Source organism: Barbus barbus, assembly GCF_936440315.1.
Source record: "Barbus barbus genome assembly, chromosome: 11".
NCBI classification, from domain to species: domain Eukaryota; kingdom Metazoa; phylum Chordata; class Actinopteri; order Cypriniformes; family Cyprinidae; genus Barbus; species Barbus barbus.
This window is the reverse complement of record NC_136739.1, coordinates 22,687,973-22,715,453: the sequence shown is the minus strand read 5'-3', so window position 1 is coordinate 22,715,453 and position 27,481 is coordinate 22,687,973. Positions and strand designations below refer to the sequence as shown.

General features: G+C 36.8%; 2 protein-coding genes across 4 annotated transcripts; both read left to right on the top strand.

The window, feature by feature from the left end:
* Positions 1-86: 86 nt before the first annotated feature.
* LOC306877263 (DCN1-like protein 2) lies at positions 87-10,075 on the top strand. The gene is made up of 7 exons (XM_079428921.1): positions 87-170; positions 1,412-1,628; positions 6,778-6,946; positions 7,363-7,493; positions 7,579-7,661; positions 7,821-7,917; positions 8,069-10,075. The coding sequence occupies exons 1-7, from the start codon at positions 168-170 to the stop codon at positions 8,146-8,148; spliced, it is 780 nt and encodes a 259-aa protein (XP_079285047.1). The 5' UTR covers positions 87-167; the 3' UTR covers positions 8,149-10,075.
* A 9-nt stretch (positions 10,076-10,084) lies between these two features.
* Positions 10,085-27,237, top strand: LOC306877260 (cell division cycle protein 16 homolog). Of its 3 annotated transcripts, XM_079428910.1 has the most exons (19): positions 10,091-10,289; positions 10,736-10,790; positions 10,936-11,033; positions 11,268-11,306; positions 11,614-11,754; positions 11,987-12,146; positions 12,905-12,999; positions 13,291-13,424; positions 13,526-13,605; positions 13,694-13,743; positions 13,836-13,909; positions 15,000-15,125; positions 15,228-15,380; positions 15,470-15,533; positions 16,290-16,351; positions 25,922-26,057; positions 26,149-26,239; positions 26,335-26,412; positions 26,505-26,802. In XM_079428910.1, the coding sequence occupies exons 1-19, from the start codon at positions 10,242-10,244 to the stop codon at positions 26,522-26,524; spliced, it is 1,704 nt and encodes a 567-aa protein (XP_079285036.1). In that variant the 5' UTR covers positions 10,091-10,241; the 3' UTR covers positions 26,525-26,802. The 3 variants fall into 3 exon arrangements, with proteins under 3 accessions (XP_079285035.1, XP_079285037.1, XP_079285036.1); XM_079428909.1 differs by having other exon boundaries at positions 10,085-10,289; positions 26,335-27,237; XM_079428911.1 differs by having other exon boundaries at positions 10,085-10,494; positions 10,587-10,790; positions 26,335-27,224.
* The last annotated feature ends 244 nt before the right edge of the window (positions 27,238-27,481 follow it).

Sequence of the window (27,481 nt, the reverse complement as noted above, 5' to 3'; positions counted from 1 at the left end):
TTCTCCGAACTACAAAACGCACGTTTACGAACTACAACTCCCAAATCGTAACTGTGTCCACCGCGCAGACTCGCTGGTGTTCTAGCGCAGTCCCTTGATGCCTACACGCATGCGCAGTTGTACATAGGAGCATTGGGTATCAATTTGGTCAAACAGCGGGTGATAAAATGGTAGGTGACATAGAAATTAAAAATATTGCTGATGTTTTCTGCTCCTGTGTTCGACGGAGAAGCTCTGGCAAACGTAGATATTCCGCGTCTTGCACGAGTTGATGTCTGCGAGTGTCGCACCGAGAATGATCATAATTGTGTGTATGTTTTGTATGGGCAGGAAGGTCAGTTGTTGATATTTAGGGAGTTCAGCATGTACATTTCCTCCTATCTGTCCTGGAATCATGCACTATGTACTGCATAATGCATCTGAGGATTATTATTATTCAGTGCTTTAGCTAAGCATGCATGCTGTTAACCCTGATCATCTGTTTTGGATTTTAGAAACCCTCCAAGCCCTATTTTAACACACCAAAATCGTATTTAACATCGAACAATCAGCTTGAACGTCATGACTTTTCCAAAATGCAAAAGATCTGATTATAAACAAGCTTTCAACTCGATGTTATGATTAGATAGTTATACATTAAAACCAAAGCATATTTCTGTAGTGGTGTCATTGAGACCCCAAGTTTAAAACCGGATTGATAAATGCAATGACATCACTGATGTTTTTAAATGTTCACAATGATTTTACACATACAATATAGGGGTCTCTGTGACTCCAAACAACCAGGCAGTCAATGTCTGCAGAACAGGAGGGTTAAGTGACATCCATACCCAGCTATGAAATGTCAAACGTAAGTCTTTTAGCCCTGCCCTTTCAATCCAGCCCCCAATAGCAGCCTGGTTATTTTCCAGATTGTAATACCCTCTAAACATGTCTTAAGTGGGCTATCAAACTTTTTGCACATTGTGTTCTGGTTCTGTGTCTTGTGATGGTCCAGTCAGAATGGTTCTTTTGAACTTGTTTTAAGAGCTAGCGAAACAGCTTACTGTGCATCGATGGAAATAACTGTAGGGTTACCCGGTTGTTTTTGCACTGGCCGCCCTGAGCTTGCCATCTCATATTACATGCCAAGCACAAGTGGCCTGTCACAGGTCCTCACATGCTTGGTGCTTCAGTCAAACTTGCTATAACCGGTAGGATGTCCTTTTAAATTGCCACATAGGTCTGGACGTTTGGTCAACGCTTTGTTTATGGTTGTTCCAGTTGTCAACTTTAGTCTTGTGCCTGAATGTGTGCAATTTTCTCTCTCTGTATGTTTGTTTGTGTCTCTTTCTGTTTGTACACACTGCTGAGTGTATTCCTCCGTCTGTCTGAGTTCATGTCTGAGGGCATATCTTTTGTGTCCACACAGCATAAACTAAAATCCTCCCAAAAGGACAAGGTACGGCAGTTCATGTCCTTTACTCAAGCCGGGGAGAAGACTGCTGTATACTGCCTCACTCAAAATGACTGGAAACTAGAGGTGGCCACCGACAACTACTTTCAGAACCCTGATTTGTACCACAAGGAATCCATGAAAAGCTCAGTGGACCGTAAAAAGCTGGAGCAGCTTTACAATCGATATAAAGGTGAGTTTTAATCTCAATTTGATATGTATTTTGCCCGCTGTCCTGTGCCTGAGAGTATCACTGCATGCTAAAAAGTGCTCTTAGTAATTTGTTTCTCATTAAAAAAGTCTTACTATTTTTTTCTATTACTTTTGAGAAATATGATTAAATTGTAAAGCTTTTTAACTTTTCTACTCAGAGTGGCTTACATTCTCGTGGGGGCCTTCATTTTGAAATCACACGACCAGCTGTGTCATGCAGTTCCACTGAGTTACTAATAATAAAAAGAAGTTTACTTTATATAGTTCTTATCCAGCAGGTGCTTAAAGTTGCAATGAAATGGAAATGCATTCATCCATGTATGTTTCATATTTAAGAAATGTTTTCACTTTGTAATGTTTAATCAATTTCATAACTCTTCTGGTGAAATGACATACTTTCTCTTTGGTTATTTATGGCAGACTTCTCAAATCATTCCATTCGCATAAACTCTGCCCTTTTCTTATATTAAGCTGTAAGCTTGCATTCACAGCTTCCTCTATCTAATCAACAACTGATCGACTGAACCAAGTACCCGTCCTCCTTTTTTTTTTCTTCCAGATAATCAGTTTCACTTATATATAAATCACAATGCAGAAAAATGATTTTGTTTCTACTTTTGTTACAACCCGAATTCTGGAAATGTTGGGATGTTTTTTAAATTGTAATAAAATGAAAACTAAAGACTTTCAAATCACACGAGCCAATATTTTATTCACAATAGAACATAGAGAACATAACAAATATTTAAACTGAGAAATGTTACACTTTTATCCACTAAATGAGCTGATTTCAAATTTGATGTCTGCTACAAGTCTCAAAAAAGTTGGCACGGGGGCAACAAAGGGCTGAAAAAGCAAATTTTCAAAGAAATTTTGAAAAGATTAAGCTAGGAGAAGAACATCTAGCAACGAATTAAGTTAATTGACATCAGGTCTGTAACATGATTAGCTATAAACTGGATGTCTTAGAGATGCAGAGTCTCTCAGAAGTAAAGATAGGCAGAGGCTCTCCAATCTGTGAAAGAGTGCATAAAAAGATTGTGGAATACTTTAAAAACAACGTTCCCCAACGTCAAATTGCAAAGGCTTTGCAAATCTCATCATCTACAGTGCATAACATCATCTAACGATTCAGAGAAACTGGAGAAATCTCTGTGCGTAAGGGACAAGGCCGAAGACCTTTGTTGGATGCCCATGGTCTTCAGGCTCTCAGACGACACTGCATCACTCATCGGCATGATTCTGTCATTGACATTACTAAATGGGCCCAGGAATACTTCCAGAAACCACTGTCGGGAAACACAATTCGCCGTGCCATCTGAAGATGCCAACTAAAGCTCTATCATGCAAAAAGGAAGCCATATGTGAACATGGTCCAGAAGCGCCGTCATGTCCTGTAGGCCAAGGCTCATTTAAAATGGACTGTTTCAAAGTGGAAAAGTGTTCTATGGTCAGATGAGTCCAAATTTGACATTCTTGTTGGAAATCATGGACACCGTGTCCTCCGGGCTAAAGAGGAGAGAGACCTTCCAGCGTGGTATCAGCTTTCAGTTCAAAAGCCAGCATCTATGATGGTATGGGGGTGCATAAGTGCATACGGTATGGGCACCATGCATGTTTTGAAAGGCACTATGAATGCTGAAAGGTATGTAAAGGTTTTAGAGCAACATATGCTCCCCTCCAGACGATGTCTATTTCAGGGAAGACCGTGTGTATTTCAGCAGGACAATGCAAAATCACATACTGCAGATATTACAACTGCATGGCTTTGTAGTAAAATAGTCCGGGTGCTGAATTGGCCTGCCTGCAGTCCAGAGCTTTCACCTATAGAGAACACCTGGCGCATCATTAAACGAAAAATACGTCAAAGACGATCACAAACTCTTCAGCAGCTGGAAACCTGTATCAGGCAAGAATGGGACCAAATTCCAACACCAAAACTCCAGAAACTCATAACTTCGATGCCCAGACGTCTTCAAATTGTTTTGAAAAGAAGAGGAGATGCTACACCATTGTAAAATTTCTCAGTTTAAACATTTATGTTATCTATGTAATATCGTGAATAAAATATTGGCTGGTGTGATTTGAAATTCTTTTAGTTTTCATTTTATTCAAATTTAAAAAACATCCCAACATTTCCGGAATTTGGGTTGTACATTGCAACTTTAACCAAACATATACGTACATATAAGCAAAACAATGGAATTAAAATTAGAATAAAGGCAAAGTTTGAGTGGAAAAATAAAATGTCTAAACAAGGTGTTCCTCTTAGGGCAATAAAACTAGATCTGCAGCTTGCATGCCACAGAGTGAAGAAAAAAGCCCAAAACCACTTGGATGAAGAAGAGCCAGCAAAACCTAAACAAAAACCTACTCCTGCACCTTTAAATGTTGAATTCCTCTTAGAAATGTTTGTTTTAATAACTGTTCACACTGCATGATTTTCAAAGTCATCGGATAACTGTTGTTTTCACACTGCACAACTATCTGGGCTAGTATTCAGTCGCTGCTGTGTTCACATTGCATGATGGATCGGTGACAGCCCTACTAACAATTCTTGGTTCCCAGAATGTTCTGGAAACGTTAGTTTTTGGTTCCCAGAACGTAATTTTTTATGGTTTGTTTTTGGTTAGCCAGGAAAGTTTTCTTAACGGAAATAGAACGTTAGTTTTTGGTTTGTAGAACGTTCCCATAACGTTATTATAACCACCCTGCAACATTCTGGGAATGTTATTTTATGGTTGCAAAACAAATGACCTAAAACTAACCACTAGGGAACGTTCTCTATAAGTTATTTTTTTGTTATTTAATAATAACCACCATGCAACATTCTGGGAACGTTATTTTATGGTAACAAAAAAAAATAACCTAAAAAGAACATTTCCCTAACGTTAGTATTTGGTTCCCAAAACAATAACCAAACGGGAACCAAAAACTAACGTTAGGGGAACGTTCTGTGTTTGCTGGGAGGAGGTTACACACTGCATGACTTTACAAAAGGAAGTGGACCGCAAACTACAGTCAAACGCACACGAGAAGTAATGAGGTAATAACACAAGATCATGCTGATATTATGGTCTATAAATCCTCCCCGAACACACAATAATTAACAAAGATGACTTGTTAACAAACATACTTCTGCTGGGAAATTTTTATATACACAAATCTAATTAGTAGCCTACTTGAAAGTGAAACCAACGTTTTGTGCATTTTATAATGAGTTTATTTCTTATAGCTTATAAAAGCCCTCGAAGCGATGAAAAAGAAAAATGCAATAAATCTGTACTGCACGATTTTAGCCCGATTTTTTCAAAGAAGCGATCTAATGCTGGCTGGACATTGGACTATTTGAAAAATCTTAACCGATTTTAAAACCATGGGAGACCACAGACATGCAGACAGTTCAACCGATTTTTAGCCTTATAATCCTCCGAACACTCACACTAGATGATTCGAGCAGACCGCGAGACCGCACACTTGAAGATTGTAGGAACGATTTCACAGTGACACGTGATCTCACAGAGACTCGCGAGATCAAACATGACTTGAGAAGAAAAACAAATAGAGGTCAATCAACGTTGTCAGCTGGCTCTCCTGGCGTATGTTCTGTTTCACAGTGAAAAACAAAGTATACAAAAGGATATGGATGATGTTCTCTGCTTTCACGGCATGTTTGTGGCTGCCAGGTTTCAGCTGTAGAGGCACTCAACATCCGGAGAGTGAAGCTTGCTCGCTGTCATTGGCTATCGCGGGTATGACACGATCGTTCGGGGGTGCAAATCGGCCTTAAAATCGGGCTTAAAATCCTCTAGTGTTCGGCCAGCCTAGAATCGCCGATGCGTCGCCGACGCCCGTGAAATATTTGGCAATGGCATGCTAAATATCTGGAGCTGTGGCGATTCAAAATGTGTGAAATGAGTTCTGACTGAAAAATACATTGGTGATGACCTACAGCCAATGAGAGAGCAAGATACAGGGCAGCTGTTAGTTCAGGGAGGACTTTTTTTCCCTTTCTTTTTTATTAAGCAATTACTTATGTACAAACAACGTGGCGATATCAGTATATTTTTGCATTCGAATATACAGAAGAGGTACAAGAAGATATATAGGCTATATATGCCTATATATGCCTAATATAATATATTATTATTATTATTTAGTCATTTAGCAGACGCTTTTATCCAAAGCGACTTACAAATGAGGATAACAGAAGCAATCAATTGTAGTATTAAAACAACAAAAAACAGATCCAAAACTAAAAGCTAAAACTTTATAAATACTACCTTTACACATTTTAGAAATAAAGAAATGTTATAAAAATTGACGAATGCATACAACAAATTTTCAAAACGATATAGGAGTATAATAATTATTCTAACATATCACTAAGCCTAGCACCAAAAAAACAACTATATATATATATATATATATATATACACACACATTTATAAATTCAATATATATATTATTTCATTTCCATTTAGTTTGTTGAAGTATTAAAATAACTCAAATTAAATATAACTAAAACTTAATAAAAGACCTACATACATACACGCACACACACACACACACACACAAACATATATATATATATATTAAACACAAAAGGGGGTTAAAGTTTTTCCTGTAAATAACATTCTTCTATAAAGGACAAAAGATTTATTGCATTTTTATTTTTCATCACATTGAGGGCTTTTGTAGGCTAGAAATAAACTCATTATAAAATGCACAAAAGGCTTGTTTCACTTTCAAGTACTTAGATTTGTGTATATAACATTTTCCCAGCAGAAGTGTTGTTAAAAAGGAAGTCATCTTTGTTAATTATTTTGTGTTTGTGGAGGACTTATAGACCATAATATCAGTGTGATCTTGTGTTATTTCCTTATCACTTCTCGTGTGCGTTTGGCTGTAGTCTGCGGACCAGACAGAGTTGTTGGCGATTCTTCCTATTGTAAAGTCATGCAGTGTGTAACCTCTTATCGCCGATCCATCATGCAATGTGAACACGGCAACAACTGACTGCTACCCCAGATAGTCGTGCAGTGTGAACGATCACTTTGAAAATCATGCAGTGTGAACTCCGCATTAGTGTTCTTGGTTTTTTAAAAGTCTTTTGCTTTCCCCCTCAGATCCCCAGGATGAGAATAAGATTGGGATCGATGGAATTCAACAGTTCTGTGATGACCTCAATCTGGATCCGGCCAGCATCAGTGTTCTGGTTGTGGCATGGAAATTCCGTGCAGCAACACAGTGTGAATTCAGCAAGAAAGAGTTCATTGATGGCATGACAGAGTTGGGGTAGGCTATGACATCATTTCTTTATTTTTTTCATGCGCACTGTTGACAAAATTTGGGGTGTGTGGTGGCTGGCAATATCTTTAAAGGTGCTTTGGGAATATCACACAAAATGTCCCACTACCTGACAGAATCACTGAAAAAAAGGGTGTCTTGAGAAATCACTCTTTCTGTGACAGTCCTCAGTTCTGAGAACCACAGAAAAATGAGCCAATCTGAAATGCTTGATGTATCTCAAATTATTTTTCACGTTTTAGATTTGCTGAGAGAAGCTGTTTAGTTAACATTGGCAGAATGGAAAAAGTCAGGCTGTAATCGCTTACAGCACCTTTGCTATACAGATTTGAGTTTTGTGTGAATGGCGTGAAGAATCAGTGCTGAGATTGATGATGAGCCTAAACGTTTCATTTCATCTGCAGGTGTGACAGTCCGGAGAAACTTCGAGCTCTTCTGCCCAGATTAGAACAGGATCTGAAAGACAGCGGAAAGTTCAAAGACTTCTACCAGTTCACCTTTAACTTTGCCAAGAATCCTGGACAAAAAGGTTTAGGTAAGGGCACCTTTTCTTTCTGCATTTCTGTGAGTTTTCACTCGAATGAACAGTCATCTGTATTAATGTTTTTTTCTCATTTCAGATTTAGAGATGGCAGTAGCATATTGGAACCTGGTTCTGGCTGGACGTTTTAAGTTCCTAGACCTCTGGAACAGATTTTTATTGGTAAATCATTACAGCTTTGGACCTTTGACCCTCTTTAGCACTGAATACAAATTAAAATGGATTTTCTGGCTGCTACGCAACACATTAACCACAGAGTGGAATAATTTCCTTTAGCAATTAATTTAGATGCTCCCTGGTCTCTGTCCTTATTTTGCGCAGGAGCATCATAAGCGATCAATTCCCAAAGACACATGGAACTTGCTACTGGATTTCGGCAACATGATTGCAGATGACATGTCAAACTATGATGAAGAAGGTGACATGCATTATCAATACTTTTTAATTTTGTGAGCTGTAATACTGACAGAATTTTTAGCGATTGTTTTTTTTTTTTTAAACATTAATTTGGCTGCATTTACTCATATAGGGTATTTTGGATTTTAATATGACATTTTGCTTTGTTTTAGGAGCATGGCCTGTTCTCATCGACGACTTTGTGGAATACGCTCGGCCAATCGTGACAGGATCAAAACGCAAAACTGTATAGTAATGCTGCCCCTGGGCGAGAACTCACGCCTTGGTCGCCTCATTGACTTTGTAGTTTTTTTTAAAGACTTGTAAGCATTATAAGAGAGAACTAAGAGAAACACTTGAAACCGACAAGCTTTGCAAAAGGAAAAACAGGACGGAAAAGACGACTCAGACTTCCACATATCACACAGGAAGGACAAGAGTGCGAAAACTCAAGATTTCTTATAGAGCCATCAGACGCACATGGCCAGCTATATTTGCACTGGCGACTCAATTCTAGCCTGAAACCCTTGGAGATTTTGGGTGGATAACTTCGAACCTAGTACCTCATCTCCATAGTAATCAGTGTCACTCTATAGGGCCGAGTCCTCATTGCCTACCCACTCCTCACAGTCTGAATTATGGAATAGTCTCTCCAGTTTCGTTTTAGATTATGTACCCATCTGTCTGGGTGTGCATCTCATGCTGGACTTGATGCTGATCATGTCCGCATTTTATGCCAGACGTTCATGGGCAGCACAGCATGTGGCTCACAACACCAGCACTGTTGTTACAGTTGTAAAATACTGTATCTACTGCAGCAGTATGTACAGAGAGAAATGTATTATCAGTAATGTTTTATTATATGAAATATGAGACATATGAAAGAAAGGCATGGTTAAAACAAGATGCCTCCATACCATGTTCTTGTGTGATTTTAGGTCAAACGTGTCATCTGCCCTGTTGCGGAACTTGTAACAACGCGGTTCAGTGTTACTCTTTTTTTGTTTTTTGTTTACCAGATTTATGTTAAATAAATTATTGCCCTTTATGTTCTTCTCAATCTCTAACAACCCTGTTATTCTTTAACAGGAAATCTATCCTTGGACAACAAGAAGCTTTGTAAGCTTTCACTATGAAACATTCTCCAATCAGTATCAGAAATTCATCATGCTTCTGAATCAAAATGATTAGTACAGAATATTAGTATCTCCCTTCATAAATCACTGAAAAGCAACCCTGAAGCATGATGGTAGTGCTGCAGTTATATTTGGTTTGCACCAAACATTCAGGATAATTTTAGTGTTCTGGCACCACAATTATAAAGAAAAAAAAAAAATTCAGGTTTGTCACAAGGCTACTAGGAAAATTTAGGCATGATGTAATGTTCATCTTTTTCAGAAGTGGTTTCCTTCTTGTCATAGAGTGCCAAATCTGCAGTGCTGAGAATATTGATGTCAGCCAAAATGCTCTGCATCGCGGTCAGCACTGTAGCTGGCCTCTTGGTCAGCCATATGACATCTTCCCTGTTTTTTCTGTTGCTCAGTTAGGCCTGGATTGTGCCCAGTGTTTCTTTCATCCATTCTGTTCAACTGAACTTAACGTGTATAGGAACATTTAAAGCTTTGCCAATAATATTATAACTTTTTGTAGCTTTTTTAATTCTTCAGTTCTTCTGAAAGTTCAATTTCACAGGCTGATCTTTTGTTCTAGTGAATAGAAGCAGTCGAACACACTAAAATAACTGATTAGATCACTTAATTTAGTTTATCTAAAACAGATTTAGTATGATTATGTATGACTTTCTTCTGTGGAACATGAGATTTTAGGCTGTCATCTGCCTGATATTCTCAATTCTCAAAAAACTATCAGGAACAACATGAGGTGAGTAAACAATGACAGAATTGTTTATTTTGGGTGAACTATATTCCTATAATGGCAATGCAATTGTACTGTGTACCACAAGAGAGCGGCAATGTGTTTGTAATCCAAAGAGGCTTCACATTCACGTTTGAGAGCTTATATTGCTGCATTTTTATTATGAGTGTTTATATGTATGTTATAATATTCTAAGTGTGTAAAAAATGTATTTTCACTGAAATTTGCTTTTTTGTTGCATTTTTCATTGTTACTTCCAATCCATATACAAATAATAATAAATAAAAAAAACTACGGAACTTCACAAAATCCGTGTTTCTGTACGGAGTGTTATCAATGTAACGCACGTTTTATGCTAACCGCGGGTGCTTCAATCTTCATACAGAGGAGCAGTCTTACAAAACTCATTTTCAATCTATTGCATTTGACAAGAATGAAATTTTTTTGTATTTGACAAACAGTACAATCACTATGAATCTTGACAGGCTTCGTAAAAGAGTGAGACACTACATAGATCAGGTAAGAAGAGGCAGGATATTTAGCATTAAGACTGTGGCTTTAATTTGTACCTCAAGATTTTGTTAATTTCTGATTTTATAAAGCTGTTTATATGATACTACATAATCAGAATATTATAGAAAATGAAAAAGGTGGAGTTAGTACATTAAGCTCGGAACACCTGGGTGTATTTTTGAAGCTAGCCAGCTGACTTTCATGCTAACAGGTTTGAGAGCTTCTTAATTTATAATTAAGTAACATAATTATTGATGATTAATAGATATGACATCATGTTGTTTTGGACTATTTTATTCTCAGAAATATAACCTCTACGAGGACTGCACTAATGTGGCTAAATGATCTTCTACATCGTTTGATTGCTAAATAAAATCAGGTTTTATCTTCATATTGGCAGTATACATTAAATGAAGTTTTTCTCTGTAATTATTGCATGATCTGTTTTATAGCAACAATATCAAAGTGCTCTGTTCTGGGCTGACAAAATAGCATCCTTATCACATGGTAAGTATCTTCATCCTCCTGAACACTGTATGGATTCTGTCAAACAGTAGTGCAAGATTTAAAAAAAATAATTGTGTGTTAATTAAATTACCTTTGCTCTTAATTGCATACTGGACTAATCCCAGACTGTTTAATCTCTTGACAGAGGATCCTCAAGACATTTATTGGTTAGCACAGTGCCTTTATTTGACAGCACAGTATCACAGAGCCTCTCATGCGCTCAGATCTCGCAAACTTGACAAGGTAAGAGCGATTGATTGATTGAAGTTATTTCAATAGTAACATTTTCTTGGGTCTCTGAGTTGCAGTCCTTCGAAAACTATAAATTAATTTACAAAACTGTATTGTCATGCTGAAATGTTGAATGTGCATTAATGCAATAGAATAAAGTAAATAAACATCTTCATGTTCAAAGTTGTTAATGAAGAAGTATACAAGGCTTGTTATTTATAACTTCATTTCTTTTTTGTTTTTCAGTTATATGGAGCCTGTCAGTATCTAGCTGCAAGATGTCACGTGAGTATTTATATTAATGTCATGGAAGTTTTCTTTTATGCATCACATAAATTAAAATAGTGATATTGCAAATAAATACATTATATACAATATACATTTTTTGCCTTTTGGGGGGGGGGGGGGGGGGGGTTGTAAAAATGGATTTAAATAAATAAATATATTGGTATCTGAAAACGTAATCAGATCAAAAATATTTAATAAATGAACATGCATTGTGTGGGGCATTTGTGTTGTTTTTTGACTTTTATGAAAACCTAAATAAGGAAATAATCATTGATTGTATTATTAAATCTTTTTGTAATTGCAGTATGCTGCCAAAGAATATCAACAAGCTCTAGACATACTGGACATGGAGGAAGCAGCCAGTAAAAAATTATTGGAGAGGAATGTAAAGGAGGATAATGGCTCAAGAGAATCCGTAAAGGAATGGGAAATGTCTCCTGCCTCAGTGAGCCTATCTCTTTTATTTATTTTTTATTTATTCTGGACTTCTCCAGGATCAAAACTACATTTTTTTTTTTTTCTGATTTCTGGAACATTTTCTTGTTCACTGATTGTGCTTATTATGTTTTATTTCTTATATTTACACTGTACCTGAATGAATGAGTCCAGTTGATCTTTAGAAATAATAATAAACTTGGTATTTGAATCCTTTTTCTCCCTGTGGCCTTTTCACTCAGATCAATAGTTCCATCTGTCTCCTGCGGGGGAAGATCTATGATGCCATGGACAACAGACCCCTAGCCACGTCTAGCTACAAAGAGGCCTTGAAACTGGACGTCTACTGCTTTGAAGCCTTTGACCTTTTGACGTCCCATCACATGCTGACAGCCCAAGAGGGTGAGAGATGCTGTTCATTTTCATTCAGTTTTTGAAATTCTCTGTTTTTGTACAGCTTAACTAACATTATTAGTGGACCAAAAAATATATATATATTTATGTATGTATGTGACCCTGGACCACAAAACCAGTCTTAAGTCGCTGGGCTATATTTGTAGCAATAGCCAAAAATAAATTTTATGGGTCAAAATTGATGTTTTTCTATGCCAAAAATCATTAGGACATTATGTAAAGATCACGTTCCATGAAGATATTTTGTAAATTTCCTACTGTAAATATATCAAAATGTAATTTTTGATTAGTAATATGCACTGCTAAGAACTTCATTTGGACAACTTTAAAGGCAAATTTTTTTTTTTTGCACCCTCAGATTCCAGATATTCAAATAATTGTATCTCGGCCAAATATTGTCCCATCCTAACAAACCATACATCAATGGAAAGCTTATTTATCCAGCTTGAAATATGAAATCTCAGTTTCGTGAAATTGACCTTTATGACTGGTTTAGTGGTCCTGGGTCACATATGTATGTGTGTGTGTGTGTGTGTGTGTGTATATATATATATATATATATATATATATATATATATATATATATATATATATATATATATATATATATATATATATATATGTTTTTGTAGTGTATTGTTCTCTGACCTATTGCCATTTGCTTGTGTCATAATAGTCTTCACTTGAAAGTCACTTTGGATAAAATTTGTAAATGCCTTTAAATTCATAATTTTATTTTGTTGTAGAGAAAGATTTCTTGGATTCTCTGCCCTTAAGTCAACAATGTACAGAAGAGGAAGTGGAATTGCTGCGTTTCCTTTTTGAAAATAAGTTAAAGAAGGTTAGAAGGCATTTTTCTCTCTAGTAAGGTTAAATTAAGACAAAGGAAGTAAAAGGTTTGTGTACCAAAAATGGTTTGCTATGTTTACATATAAAAAAAGGTTTGATTGAACATTCACTTCATCATGTGGATCAGATGCTGTTTATTATTTTTCCTGATTTTGTTGTGTTTATTCTTCAGTTTAAAAAAGGAACGTGCACAAATTACTATGAGAATTTGAAGTACCTGTTTATTCAGCCAATGGTTTTGAAGTGCTCACTGAGGAGCTAATCAGCAGCTCTCCTTTTCCAGTATAACAAACCTAGCGAGATGGTCGTCCCAGAAATAGTCAACGGTCTCCAGGACAACTTGGATGTTGTCGTCTCCCTTGCAGAGCGACATTATTACAACTGTGACTTTAAAATGTGCTACACTCTTACGTCAATGTAAGTCTGCAAAACCGACATTGGTTTCTAATGTTTGGTTTGACATTTAGGGAGAGTTTGAAATCCTCTGATGATTTTTTAAAAACATTTTTTTAATCTAGGGTTATGGTTAAAGACCCATTTCATGCTAACTGTTTACCAGTGCACATAGGAACCCTTGTTGAGCTGAGCAAAGCAAATGGTATGAGACTAAATATTGATTTAAGCTTTAATTTAAATGTCCATTTTTAATGTGGAATCATAACATTTATCATCCGTTGTCTCTTTAGAGTTGTTTTACCTGTCTCATAAACTGGTGGATTTGTATCCCAGCAATCCAGTGAGTTAGATTCTCTTTCATAACTCAAGTTCCAGTTAGGTTTTTATATGATTACTTTTCTCATCATTTCTTCCTCTGTGAACCTTTTCAAGGTTTCGTGGTTTGCTGTTGGTTGTTACTACCTCATGGTTGGACATAAAAACGAACATGCAAGGCGGTATCTGAGGTACAACTATATTTAATTTTGTAAACTTACAATTCCAATCAAAAGTTTGTGGTCAGTACTTTTCTTTTTTTTTTAATTGGCCAGAAGTGACAGTAAAGACTTTTAGATTGTTACAAAAAATTAACAATTCAAAGAAATGCTGTTTAAACTTTCTGAAATGTTAAGCAGAAAAAGTTTTCTACATTTGATAATACAACTGTTGAGCACCAAATCAGCAAATAAGAAAGAAGGATTCGAAAAAAGTATTGCTGTCAAACAATTATTCGTGATTAATCGCATCCAAAATAAAAATATTTGTTTACATATGTTTGTGTATTGTGCATATTTATGTATATATAAATACACACACATGCATGTATATATTTAAGAAAAATGTTACGTTTATATATTAAATATATTTATATATGATATAATTTATATGAATATAAATATATACACATAAATACATGCAAAATATATGCTGTATGCTTGCGTTTATATACACATAATAAATTTACACAGTACACACACACAAATTATGTAAACAAATTTTTTATTTGGCATGTGATGATTAATCGCGATTAATCGTTTGACAGCACTAGAAAAAAGAAATGTAAAAAGTAATGGCTGCTTTAAAGTTTAGCTTTGCTTGCTCTGCAATAAATTACATTTTTAAATATATTAAAATAGAAAACAGTTATTTGAATTGTACTAATATTTTATATGAATCAACTAATATATAATTAATATTTAGTTTTACAGTTACTGAATTTCTATTCAAATAAATGCAGCCCTGATAAGCATAACAGACTTATTTCAATAACATTCAATTGTTTTACTGAAATTGTCTCATAATGTTGTCTAACATATACTTCTTACTAAAGAAGTCACTCATATCTTCAAAAGAAATGCAAAATAAGTGAAAAAGTATTGTAACCTTTTGCCCTATTTTAAAAACGTTTTAGTGCTGACTCTGCAGAACTCAATTTCCCATAGAGGTTGTTTTCATGAAACATGTTTCTGTGGTAAATCTGGCAAAAGGTTTCGTAATAATAGCAGTAGATTTGTAGCTGAGAAAACTTGTGGTTAACATCAAATTCCCCTTCTACAGTAAAGCCACCACACTGGAGCGCACATACGGACCGGCATGGATAGCATACGGTCACTCGTTTGCTGTGGAGAGCGAACACGATCAGGCCATGGCTGCGTACTTCACTGCTGCCCAGCTCATGAAAGGGTTTGTAGACCTGCAGTGCTTATGACAGTTAAAGTATTAGGACAAACATATTTCTAGTTTAGGCTAAAAAAATTAAAACTTTCTGACTTCCTGTTTGAGCAGATGTCACTTGCCCATGCTGTACATCGGTTTGGAATATGGACTCACTAACAACCCCAAGCTGGCAGAACGTTTCTTTAGCCAGGCCCTCAGCATTGCGCCTGAGGACCCCTTTGTCATACACGAGGTAGCTGTGGTTGCCTTCCAAAATGGAGAGTAAGTGATTACAAAAGCATTAATACTATATTCATCAGTTGTTAGTGGTTTTGTACAAGCTTGCTGATAAACGCTTTGCTTTGTTGCAGTTATAAAACAGCCGAGAAGTTGTTTTTAGATGCTATGGATAAGATCAAGGCCATTGGAAATGAGGTAACCATCCTGTTGCTTCTATCATCAAGGTGTTTTTCTGCTTGTTTTGGTCAGAACAGACGTTGGTCAGAGTAGACGTCATGATCCATTTTTATGTTCCTGGGTGCATCGTTCAACTGAGGAAACAATGAAAATACCTGTGAAACAAAGAAAATCAGATTCTTGTATTGATTGTAACTTTTTCATTTGTGTCAACATAAAAAAATATGTGTGTTCTCTGTAGCATATTAACTTTAATGGCCGTATGTGACCATGGACCACAAAAACCAGTCATAAGGGTAATTTAAATTTTTTAAATTGAGATTTATACATCATCTGAATGCTAAATAAATGAACTTTTCATTGTTTGTTAGGATAGGACAATATTTGACTGAGATACAGCGATTTAAAAATCTGGAATCTGAGGGTGCAAAAAAATCAAACGATTGAGAAAATCACCTTAAAGTTGTTCAAATGAAGTTCTTAGCAATGCATATTACTGATCAAAAATTGCATTTTTATATATTTACAGTAGGAAATTTACAAAATATCTTCATGGAACATAATCTTTACTTAATGTCCTAATGATTTTAGGCAGAAAAAAAAAATCTATAATTTTGTCCTATAAAATGTATTGTTGGCTATTGCTATAAATATACCCGTGCTACTTATGACTGGTTTTGTGGTCCAGGGTCACATATTTCTCACTTTTGGTACATGGTAGGAATCATACCCTTGTAAAATGTTCTGTTCGTTTAATGAATCGTTTCTTTTCAGGTGACAGTAGACAAATGGGAGCCGCTCTTAAACAATTTGGGCCATGTCTGTCGAAAATTGAAGTAAGTGTCCTTATTTTTCCTGATCCTAAGAATCCTGATTTTACAGTACATTTTAGTTTTTAGTACATTTACTTTCGTTTTTCATAACCTACACTACTATTCAAATGTTTGGGGTTGACAGAAATAAATTATTTTAACGAGCTGCATTCAGTTGATCAAGGGTGCAAAAATTTGAGCAGTAATAGTAAAGACATTTTTATAATCGTTTCAAATAAATGCTGTTCTTTTTAACCTTATATTCATAAAAGAATCCTGAAAAGAATATCAGTTTCCACAAAAATATTTCAACACTGATAAGAAGAAATGTTTCTTGAGCATATAAATCAGCATATAAGAATGATTTCTGAAGGATCATGTGACGGGGGGCGTGAAAAATATGGCGGCGTGAGAAGTCGTAAAGTTTTCTTATTATTTAACAGCTTATTTTGCACTTATTGGGTGACGTAGTTTGGGAATACTGTTTGCGAACCTTATTAAACAACAAGCTGAGAAAGAATACTAAAAAACCTGCTGATATTATTGAAGATGCTGGTGATATGCAGAATGTGGATGGCGCCGTCTCGGGCCAGGGAGATATCAGAGAACTTCTATAAAAACTTCATTGTTAGAGCAAGAGCAGAAACTGAAGGATGTGGAAGAATCCCTTAAGAATCCCTGGAGTCTACGTGCTCAGCGCTGTCGAAAGACAATGAAAACTGAAGGATCATGTGACAGTGAAGACTGGAGTGATGGCTGCTGAAATTTCAAATTTGCCATCACAGGAATGTTATATTTTAAAATATATATTTTTAAATGATAAATATGATTTAAAATCAAAATAATATGCCACAATATCAACTTTTTATTGTATTTTTTTAATCAAATTATTGCAGGCTTGTTGAGTGTAAGAGACTTCAAAAACATTACACAAAACCTAACAAACCCCAAACTTTTGAGTGATAGTGTACATACACTACACCAGTGGTTTTCAATCCTGGTCCTGGGGACCCACTGCTTTGCACATTTTGTATGTCTCCCTTATGCTGGGTACACACTAAAATCTTATAAGATCTTCAAAATGTGAGAGACCACAAATATGAGGACAAAAAAATCCTAGATTTAACTGTTTTTCTCCTATAGTGTGTGGTGTGCCACGATGTGACAAAGACAACACACCACACAGTTTCCCGACTGTGAACATGGGAAATCTCGCAAAATCTCAGGAGACTTGAGAATAAACAAGATTTTTTTTTTTTTTATTGCAATTTTAGAACAAAGAACATACAAGTGCAATAACATATAAATGACATCAAATACAACAATAAATAATAAATTAATAAATTAATGTATAAATAATTACAAATTATTCAAAGAATAGTTTTAAGGCTTTAAAGCAATGGCAAAGTCCCAGTCTTTGGTAATGGCAGGAAGAAATTGCGATGATAGTGTTTTTTTCTTTTGTGCTGCGCCATGACTGCGTTTGTTATGCTTCCGTCGTCAGTCAGCTTGCTTTCTTATTGGATATTGTTTCGTTTCACGTGATAATCTCAACATCATATGCGTGTTTGTCCTTGGGGTTCCCCTACACATCAGGATTGATGAATATATTTACGATTCGCGATCGGGGCGCCGCCTCCGTTCTTCCAAGCAGATTCGGTCACTCTTAACACACCTCACACCACAGGAAAATCTGATAAGATGATCTTTAGATCCACCAAGATAATCAGGACATTACCTAGGATTGTCGGAAGGGGAGAAATTGGCCCAAAATCAGCCCTATTATCTTATGGTGTGTACCCAGCTTTATCTGACACATGAAGTTAAGTGGATCTCTCTCCTAACGAGCTGATGATCTGAATAAGGTGTGTTAAATAAGGGAGACATACAAAATGTGCAGAGCAGTGGGTCCCAAGGACCAGGATTGAAAACCACTGCACTACACTATACATATTGGCAAATATTGCAGATGAAGTACCTCATTATATCTTATTTAAAATAGATGGGATCTGGGCCATAGTGACGCACTAAGCTGGAATTGTGACTAAAAAGTGTCTGCTTCTAAAATGATCAGGAGTGGTATTTTAATGAAGAGCATGAGCTGGGCATGGTCACATGGCATCCTTTCTCTGTTGTTTGTCTTGTTTTCTCCACTTTGAGTGTTTGTTTTGTTCTGTCACTCTAGTGTTTCATGAATTATGCATGTCCACCCACTGGATATCAAAGGGCTCGCAATTCACACTTGAAGATTATTCTGCTCATGATTCTACAATTATAAATGGCTCTTTAAATATTTATTTTGTCTTTATTTGTTTTTTTGGACTTTATCAATATAAATTTGTCCACATGCAGTCTGTATTTGTTTTGTGGATAATTTTTTAGCCTTAATTGTACAAATGTTTTGAAAATATTTTATAAAAATAAGAATTGTAATGTAATATATATATATATATATATATATATATATATATATATATATATATATATATATATATATATATATATATATATATATACACTCACCTAAAGGATTATTAGGAACACCATACTAATACTGTGTTTGACCCCCTTTCGCCTTCAGAACTGCCTTAATTCTACGTGGCATTGATTCAACAAGGTGCTGAAAGCATTCTTTAGAAATGTTGGCCCATATTGATAGGATAGCATCTTGCAGTTGATGGAGATTTGTGGGATGCACATCCAGGGCACGAAGCTCCCGTTCCACCACATCCCAAAGATGCTCTATTGGGTTGAGATCTGGTGACTGTGGGGGCCATTTTAGTACAGTGAACTCATTGTCATGTTCAAGAAACTAATTTGAAATGATTCGAGCTTTGTGACATGGTGCATTATCCTGCTGGAAGTAGCCATCAGAGGATGGGTACATGGTGGTCATAAAGGGATGGACATGGTCAGAAACAATGCTCAGGTAGGCCGTGGCATTTAAATGATGCCCAATTGGCACTAAGGGGCCTAAGGTGTGCCAAGAAAACATCCCCCACACCATTACACCACCACCACCAGCCTGCACAGTGGTAACGAGGCTTGATGGATCCATGTTCTCATTCTGTTTACGCCAAATTCTGACTCTACCATCTGAATGTCTCAACAGAAATCGAGACTCATCAGACCAGGCAACATTTTTCCAGTCTTCAACCGTCCAATTTTGGTGAGCTCGTGCAAATTGTAGCCTCTTTTTCCTATTTGTAGTGGAGATGAGTGGTACCCGGTGGGGTCTTCTGCTGTTGTAGCCCATCCGCCTCAAGGTTGTGCGTGTTGTGGCTTCACAAATGCTTTGCTGCATACCTCGGTTGTAACGAGTGGTTATTTCAGTCAAAGTTGCTCTTCTATCAGCTTGAATCAGTCGGCCCATTCTCCTCTGACCTCTAGCATCAACAAGGCATTTTCGCCCACAGGACTGCCGCATACTGGATGTTTTTCCCTTTTCACACCATTCTTTGTAAACCCTAGAAATGGTTGTGCGTGAAAATCCCAGTAACTGAGCAGATTGTGAAATACTCAGACCGGCCCGTCTGGCACCAACAACCATGCTACGCTCAAAATTGCTTAAATCACCTTTCTTTCCCATTCTGACATTCAGTTTGGAGTTCAGGAGATTGTCTTGACCAGGACCACACCCCTAAATGCATTGAAGCAACTGCCATGTGATTGGTTGATTAGATAATTGCATTAATGAGAAATTGAACAGGTGTTCCTAATAATCCTTTAGGTGAGTGTGTATATATATATATATATATATATATATATATATATACATATACATATATATACACACACACACACACACACACTCACCAGCCACTTTATTAGGTACACCTGTTCAATTGCTTGGTAACACAAATTGCTAATCAGCCAATCACATGGCAGCAACTCAATGCATTTAGGCATCTAGATGTGGTGAAGACGACTTGCTGAAGTCAAGTCACCTTTATTTATATAGTGCTTTTAACAATACATATTGTGTCAAAGCACTTAACAGTATCAAATTGGAGGATAGAGTGTCAGTAATGTATAAAAATAAGATTAAACACTAAATTTTCATTTAAGGCATTTCATTATTGAATTCAGAGATGTCATTGTCTAGATCAGTTTAGTTTAAATAGTATCTGCGAAATCAAATTGACGATAATCACTAGAAATTAAGTGTCCCCGTTCAAAACAGAGTTGAAAAAAAGTTCAAACCGAGCATCAGAATGGGGAAGAAAGGGGATTTAAGTGACTTTGAATGTGGAATGGTTGTTGGTCCCAGACGGGCTGGTCTGAGTATTTCAAAAACTGCTGATCTACTGGGATTTTCACGCACAACCATCTCTAGGGTTTACTGAGAATGGTCCGAAAAAGACAAAATATCCAGTGAGTGGCAGTTGTGTGGATGAAAATGCCTTGATGTCAGAGGTCAGAGGCTCACCAAAATTGGACAATAGAAGATTGGAAAAACATTGCCTGGTCTGATGAGTCTCTATTTCTGCTGCGACATTCAGATGACATTCAGATGTTAGGGTCAGAATTTGGTGTAAAGAACATGAAAGCATGGATCCATCCTTCCTTGTCTCAACGGTTCAGGCTGGTGGTGGTGGTGCAATGGTGTGGGGGATTTTTTTATTGGCACACTTTGGGCCCCTTAGTACCAATTGCGCATCGTTTAAACGCCACAGCCTACCTGAGTATTGTTGCAGAGCATGTCCATCCCTTTATGACTACAGTGTACCCATCTTCTGATGGCTACTTCCAGCAGGATAATGCACCATGCCACAAAGCTCAAAAGGGGGCCCAACCCGGTACTAGCAAGGTGTACCTAATAAAGTGGCCAGTGAGTGTGTGTGTATATATATATATATATATAAGTATATACAGTAACCAATCTGGCTTCAGAAGTGGACATTCGACCGAAACTGCCTTGCTTTCTGCTGTTGACGCCCTAAGACTTGCAAGAGCGGCTTCCAAATCTTCATTACTTATCTTGCTGGATCTGTCTGCTGCTTTTGATACGGTCAACCATCAGATCCTCTTGTCAAACCTATTGAGAAAGGGCATTTCAGGAACCACACTCCAGTGGTTTGAGTCTTACCTCTCTGATAGGTCCTTCAAAGTATCTTGGTATCAAGTATCAAGGTATCCAAGTCGCAACATCTAGCTACTGGGGTGCCTCAGGGCTCAGTTCTTGGACCACTTCTCTTTTCTGTCTACATGGGATCATTAGGTTCTGTCATTCAGAAACATGGCTTTTCATATCACTGCTATGCTGATGACACTCAAGTCTACCTCTCATTCCATCCTGATAATCCGACGATAGCTGCTCGCATCTCAGCGTGTCTAACAGACATTTCTTGCTGGATGATGGACCATCACCTTCAACTCAACCTAGCTAAGACAGAACTGCTTGTAGTTTCAGCTAACCCATCGCTTAATCACAATCTCACCTTCCAGTTAGGCTCATCTACCATAACAAAAAACAGCCAGAAACCTTGGAGTTGTGATTGATGATAAGCTGAATTTCTCAGACCACATTGCTAAAACTGCCCGGTCCTGCAGATTTGCATTATACAATATTAAGAAGATTAGGCCCTTTCTCTCGGAACATGCAACACAACTCCTTGTTCAGGCTCTTGTTCTGTCCAGACTTGACTATTGCAATGCTCTCTTGGCAGGTCTTCCAGCCAAATCTATTAAACCTCTACAATTAATCCAAAATTCCGCTGCAAGATTAATCTTTAATGAGCCGAAAAGAACGCACCTCACGCCTCGGTTCATCAATTTGCATTGGCTACCAATAGCTGCTTGCATTAAATTCAAGGCATTAATGTTTGCCTACAGAACCACCACTGGCTCTGCACCCCTTTACCTAAATTCATTACTTCAGACTTATGTGCCCTCTAGAAGCTTGCGTTCTTCAAGTGAACGACGTATTATTGTGCCATCCCAAAGACGCTCAAAAACACTTTCACTGACTTTTTCATTAACTGTTCCCATCTGGTGGAATGACCTGCCCAACTCAATCAGAGCAGCCGAATCCTTACCCATCTTCAAGAAACAGCTAAAAACTCATCTGTTCCATCTTTACTTGACCCTCTAACTCTAGCACTCTCTATTCTAATTTTATTTTATCTATGTCTTTTTATTTAAAAAATAAATAAATAATAATAATAATAATAATAATTATATGTACTGCGTTAGGCTATCCAAGACTTGTAATAGCACTTGCACGTTGTTGCTCTTTTGTTTGTTTTGATTACTTCTTATGTCCTCATTTGTAAGTCGCTTTGGATAAAAGTGTCTGCTAAATGACTAAATAAATATATATATATATTAGGGATGTGCCCGAAGCCGAATACCTTATTCGGAAAGGCACGGATAATGGCTTCAAAATGAATAACGAATTCATCCGAATAACAGAAAAAAATATTCGGCAGACACAATCACATGTAGGATACAGAATCTCTAATCTCAACCTTCAACTTCCCAGTTTATTAATGCCCTAATTACTTTATTAACTCTGTTACATTTAGTATTAAAACAAGTCCAGCGACGCTAATAACTAGATCTGGCAACATGGCGGAGTGGAGTGGAGGCGGCATTTGCGCCAAGCTCGTTCACTCAGCTGCTGCGAGTCAGCCACATGAATTTATTCAGCGACATGATTTTAAATAATTTTTCATATGTTTTCAAATTTTATTTTTGAACATGAAACATTTATGGAGGTCTGGACCTCATAGCTGGCTATGGGCCTGGATGTATAAAGTGAATGTGTAAACTAGCCTATATGAATAAAATGAGCGCAAATCAATAGCCGTGTTGGGGTCTATGCGCGTCTCTCAGAAATCAGAGCTTTGTCTGGAGTTATATCAACTAACTCGCAAAAATATCCTAAAAACGGTCCTAACTTCAAACCTTTTCGAAATCCAACTGTAAAAACGCATTACATTAGCCTTTTTTTGTGAATGGCATTACATTTAATTATACAAGACGAAGAAAAGCGAGGTTTCATCAAGGCTTTTGGAGGGTCCAAATGATTTGTTGTGCTCTGTTGATAAAATACTCGTAAATGATCACAGACTCCAGCAATACATGATCTCCAAGTTACTTCAAGTTCAAGCGAGCTTTATTGTCATTCTGCTATGAGTACTGAACACTTTCTTTCCATTTATTTTTTTTCTACTAGTGCTCTTATTTAAGATTGTGGATGCTTGTCTCTTGACAAATTTGTACACAGTTTCACTGGAAAACAAGGAGAATAAAGTTATTTTTCTTTTTTGATCAACATTTTCTGAAAATTTGATTTAAACTGAAAATATTTGCAAAGTTGTAATTATAATCAAAATAATAATTTCTTTAGTTATACAAGGCATATTTGTTAAATGAAAACTACGAATCGAACAGATTTGCATTTAAAATGGTATTTTCACGTAATTTGACGGACTTCCAGTTTAAGCCACGCCCACTTCCGGATCCATCCGAATACAGATACAGATACAAATAATTTTGAGATTGTCACAGATACAGATACAAATAATGGCTCCGCTGCACACCCCTAATATATATATACACAGTGCCCTCCATAAGTATTGGAACAGTAAAGACTAAATTGCTCTGTTGGCTGTGGAGTCAAGACATTTGCAAATATGATTAAAAGATGAATATGAGACAAAACTACAGAATGTCACATTTTATTATTAGCCGTTTCAACACATATGTTTTACCAAATAAAAAAAACAGCACTTTTAGAGTTCATCCCACTCATTGATGTGAGCATAAGTATTGGGACAGTTGAACATAAGGCAGATATAAAAGATTAAAAGCTATTATTTAGTTGCAGATCCCTTGCGCACAATCACAGCAGTGAGTCTGTGACCCATAGACATCACCAGACTCTTGGTCTCATCCTTTGAAATGCTTTTCCCAGCCTTTAATGCAGCCAATTCCAATTGTTGCTTGTTTTGGGGACTTTCTGCCTTTACTCTCCTCTCCAGCTTGTGAAATTCATGTTCGATCAGATTTAAATCTGGAGATTGACTTGGGCAATCTATGACTTTCCATTTCTTTGCCCTTATAAATTCCTTGACTGAACTGGCAGGGTGTTTTGGGTTATTGTCCTGGTGCAATATGAAGCACTTCCCAATGAATCTGGTGGCATTTTCTTGAATATTGGTAGGCAAGATGGTTTTGTACCCTTCCAAATTCATTCTGCTACTGTTATCATACATTAAGTCATCAGTAAAGTTGAGAGGGCCTGTTCCAGAGGCAGCCATGCATGCCCATGCCATGACACCACGTCCACCATGCTTTACAGATGCGACTGTATTCTTGGGATCATTGCAGTTCCCTTTTTTTCTCCACATTTTTGCTTTCCTATCACTTAGATAAAGGTTCATCTTTGTCTCATCGGTCCATAAACACAGTTCCAAAACTCTTCTGGCTCACCTTTGTGCTTTTTTGCAAACTCTAAGCTTGCCTTTCTATTTTTGGTGCTGGTCAGAGGTTTGCATCTTGCTGTGTAGCGTCTGTAATTCTGTGTCAAAGTCTCCTGAGGACAGTAGATTGTCAGAGCATCACCCCAGCTTTCTGGAAGTTGTTGGTGATTTTACAGACACGTCTTTTAGGATTCATTTTCACAGCTTTTATGATTTGTCTGTCATCAACTACTGTTGTTTTCTCAGCCGATCAGGTCGTTGTTGGTTGCTGGTGTCACTGGTGGTTTCCAAACTCTTGATTTCTCCATGCCCTTTGTTTTTGCTAGAGCTCTAACTAACTTCCTCATTTCTTTTAGCATCCAAATTGCTTGCTATTCTCTCAGTCAGCTCCCTCGTCTTCATCCTGGTTTGTGTGTGTCATCATCGAATGCAAGATTCAGAATGCAGAAGTAATGGATATAACTGATACGACATATTCCCTGCTTTTAATATCTGAAGAATTAATGCATCAGGACACAGCTGATCACTTAGAAAGACCTGTGAGGCAACTGTCCCCCTATCTTATGCTCACATCAGATAGAGGGATGAAACTCTAAAAGTGCTGAACTTCTTAGCTGGTAAAACATCTAAGTGTTGAATCACCCAATAATAAAATGTGACATTCTGTAGTTTTCTCATATTCATCTTTTATTCATATTTGTAAATGTCTTGAATCCACAGCCAACAGAGCAATTTTGTCTTTACTGTTCCAATACTTTTGGAGGGCACTGTATATAGATAAAGAGAGAGGGAGTTTTTTCATTAAAGTTTGGGAATTTCCATTTCCCAGTTTTATTGATAGAATATTCAGAATTCTAAATCTACTACTACTACTAAATCTGCTAAATTAGGTTTGGTTTTGTTTTTCTTCCAAGTATTTAATCATTTATAGTAACATCTGAAAAACCACACGCATTTTACCTGCACAAAACTGAAACCTGAGCATATGTAAAAGTGGCAAACTAGACCCACACTAAATACAAAAATCAATAATAGTGTGCAGTGTTTATACTCACAAGTCAACATTTGATTAGGATTTTCCGCTGCCTCTATAGCAAGCTTGTCTAGACGTTAATCTGTTGCAATAGACAAAAATCAGGTGATTGCTTTCATCTTGTCTGTGTAGGAAATATGAACAGGCTCTCGAATACCACAGGCAAGCTTTGGTCCTCATCCCACAGAATGCCTCCACTTACTCAGCCATCGGTTATGTGCACAGCCTCATGGGAGATTTTGAGAGTGCCATCGACTACTTTCACACTGTGAGAATATATAACCATTACAATTTGTTTGTCTGTTTTTTTTTTTTTTATCAATTATGATTCACTTCAAACATTTAAACTTCTTCATTAGGCACTTGGTCTTAAACGAGATGACACATTTTCCGTAACCATGCTGGGTCACTGCATTGAGATGTATATCAGCGACTCCGATGCCTACATTGGTAAGACAACCATCCATATGCTTTGTTTGCATCATCTAATTCGTAAATTACAGATTCAACGTCTCTTTGCAACTATTAAGTTGTCTTGTTTTCAGGAACTGATATTAAAGACAAAGTGAGAAAGACCCTCAGCACGCCTGCACTGATGAAGATGCTCAACACTTCTGCCGAAGGTAATGAGAGCAGAGCACAACCCGTAGAAGAGGTGAACGTGTGCCTGGAAACACAGTCTTTCAACGCTGACAAACAAACTGATGCTTTCCAGCGCTTCCTCTTAGAATGTGACATGCACGAGAGTGATATGATGCTGGAGACGTCCATGTCTGACACCAGCACATGATTGAGACCTATAAATGGGTCAAAGAGGAACTTTGAGCATGAGATGATGATAGAATGTGACGCTAAAGAGGACACAACCATCCCACCCTCGCTCCATCCGCCACCCCTGCCGTGTCCTCCGTGTTGGACCCCTGTGGATTTTTTACTATGAATAAATGTAAAAAAGTGATTGCAAAAGGGTTCAAATGATTTAATCAATAAACCCTGCATCCATATTTTTACACAGATTTGTGTATTCTCATTGGTGCTCTATTAAAACACCTGTTTTGTGGATGAAGCTGAACAAAATGTGATCTTTACATTGCCAATCAGATAATAACATTTAGCTGCTGACATTTGCATTTAGTTTAGAAAACCATGAAACTAGTCAGCCAACGGAAGTTACTTGCAACGACTTTAATCAGGGATTTTATCGGTCATCTCAAATCTGTGTTTGAAGATGAGAATGCAAGGTAATCTGTGCATTTCCCTCAGATTTTATCAGCAGCTTTATACATTTTAGGAAATTTGATTTTGTAGCACTTTATAAAAGCTTGAGGTTTGTCCAACCAGATCAGTAGTGAAATATAGAATATGATAATTTATACAATTTATGTGATAACTTTGTACACTGCTGGACAGAAGTTTGGAATAATTAAAGATTTTTAAAAATGTTTTTGAAAGAAGTCTCTTATGCTCACCAAAGCTGTATTTATTTGATAAAAAATACAGTAAAAATAGTCATGTGAAATATTACAATTTGAAATGTTCTATTTGAAATTGTTGTTTAGAGACACATTGAATTGATCAAAAGTGATACATTAATAAAGTTACGAAAGATTTCTATTTCTAATAAATGCTGTATAAATGTATCATAGTTCCACAAAAATATAAAACAGCACAACTGCTTTATTCCAAACTTTT